Raw genomic sequence first — 1,516 nt, 5'->3', positions numbered from 1 at the left:
TCTCTGCGGCCCTGGCTCCCACCACCAGGACTTCTCCAGGTGTCCCGCAGGGCTCGGTTCTAGAACCAGACTCAGTGTGGGGCCTGGAGCCATGGGGGGCCTCCAGGGTCCCCACCGACCAGCCAAGCCCCAGAGGGAGCTGAGTCACGAGGAGCAGCAGGAGCTGAGGAGAAAGATCAACAGCCGGGAGAGGAAGAGGATGCAGGACCTCAACGTAGCCATGGACGCCCTGAGGGAAGTGATGGTGCCTTACGCCCCTTCTCCTTCCTCCTCCTCCTCCTCCTCCTCGGCCTCTCCCTTGTCCGTGGGTTCGCACTCCCACCAACCGGGGGCTCCGCCCGGACGCAGGCTCTCCAAGATTTCCACGCTGGTCCTGGCCCGAAACTACATCCTCCTCCTGGGCTCCTCGCTGCAGGAGATGCGACGGCTGCTGGGGGAGGTGAGTGTCGGGGTTGGGGTCGGGGTGGGAGTCGGGGTGGGGGTGAACGCCGGGCCCATGCCCAGACTGCTGCTGGCGGGGGGGTGGCCCCTCCTGACCGGCCCCGGGCAGTTACTCCTCTCCCCGGAGTCCCTTCTCACCTCCTCCTCCTCCTCGGTCAAGTGCCCTCTGCTGCCCCCCATGGAGGCCCCGATGGCCCCGCTGCAGTGGGGATCGGCCGGGGCCCCGGGCGGAAGCTCTCTCTGCCCCTGTGGCGTGTGCAGACTTCCCAGGTTCAGTCATGCCAGCCCTGGGCCCAGGTTCCCTAAGTAAAAGCTACGACTACATGATGATGTGGCTATGGATAAAGATGGCCTCTGCTCCATGTTAAACTCCTGACTCTTCAAAGTGGACGTTCTTGACATTTGGACTCTTTCTCTCGCTATATGTGCTATTTTTGTATGAATGACTATTCTCTCATATCTTGAACAATATCGGCTGTGTATTGCTGTACAAATGTACGTTTCTAGTCGTTCACTTTTTGCTGTGGAAGTCATATTCATATTTTGGAAACTAAATGATCTATGTTATCTATCTTGTATATTTTCTCAGATTTATAATGTCATTAAGGTTGTAGCACAGCAAATACATAGTATTTCATTGTCCTTTTTGGCAACTTATATATTTGTTGTATGCGCCGATTCGTCATAGGTTGTTTAACTCTGCATCTGTATCTTGTGTGTGTGTGTGTGTGTGTGTGTGTGTGTGCGTGTGTGTGTGTGTGTGTGTGTGTGTGTGCGTGTGTGTGCGCTCCTGCTCCTAAGCAGGTCAATCCAGCCTCTCTCCCTGTCGTGCCTTTGTGGTCTTCTCTCCCAGCGGAGACAGAGACCAGGGGGGATCTCAATACTCACTGATAGAGCTGCTCTGATTCATAAGGAGGGCTGAGTTGAGAAGCTGCTGACAAAGCCGCCCTCCCCAGATAGTGAAACAGTCCCATTCTGGCCAGTGCTGTTACCGTCTCACGGCCCATTCATCAGCCAACCAGCGAAAGATCAAAACCTGCCCATGTAATTACTCCCGTTGAAAAAGAGAGGGCTT

At 55.5% G+C, this 1,516-nt stretch overlaps 1 protein-coding gene across 1 annotated transcript in view; it reads left to right on the top strand.

The window, feature by feature from the left end:
* The window catches only part of olig1 (oligodendrocyte transcription factor 1), a gene marked incomplete at both ends in the record, with an annotated part of 801 nt that extends 50 nt beyond the window's left edge, over nt 1–751 (top strand). The window contains one exon of the mRNA XM_084443149.1: nt 1–751. This exon is cut by the window's left edge and continues 50 nt beyond it. Within this exon, the coding sequence (XP_084299275.1) occupies nt 1–751 (751 nt within the window).
* Nucleotides 752–1,516: the final 765 nt, after the last annotated feature.

Source organism: Borostomias antarcticus, assembly GCF_949987555.1.
Source record: "Borostomias antarcticus genome assembly, chromosome: 9".
NCBI classification, from domain to species: domain Eukaryota; kingdom Metazoa; phylum Chordata; class Actinopteri; order Stomiiformes; family Stomiidae; genus Borostomias; species Borostomias antarcticus.
The sequence above is the reverse complement of the archived record's forward strand: the minus strand, read 5'-3'. Positions and strand labels throughout refer to the sequence as shown.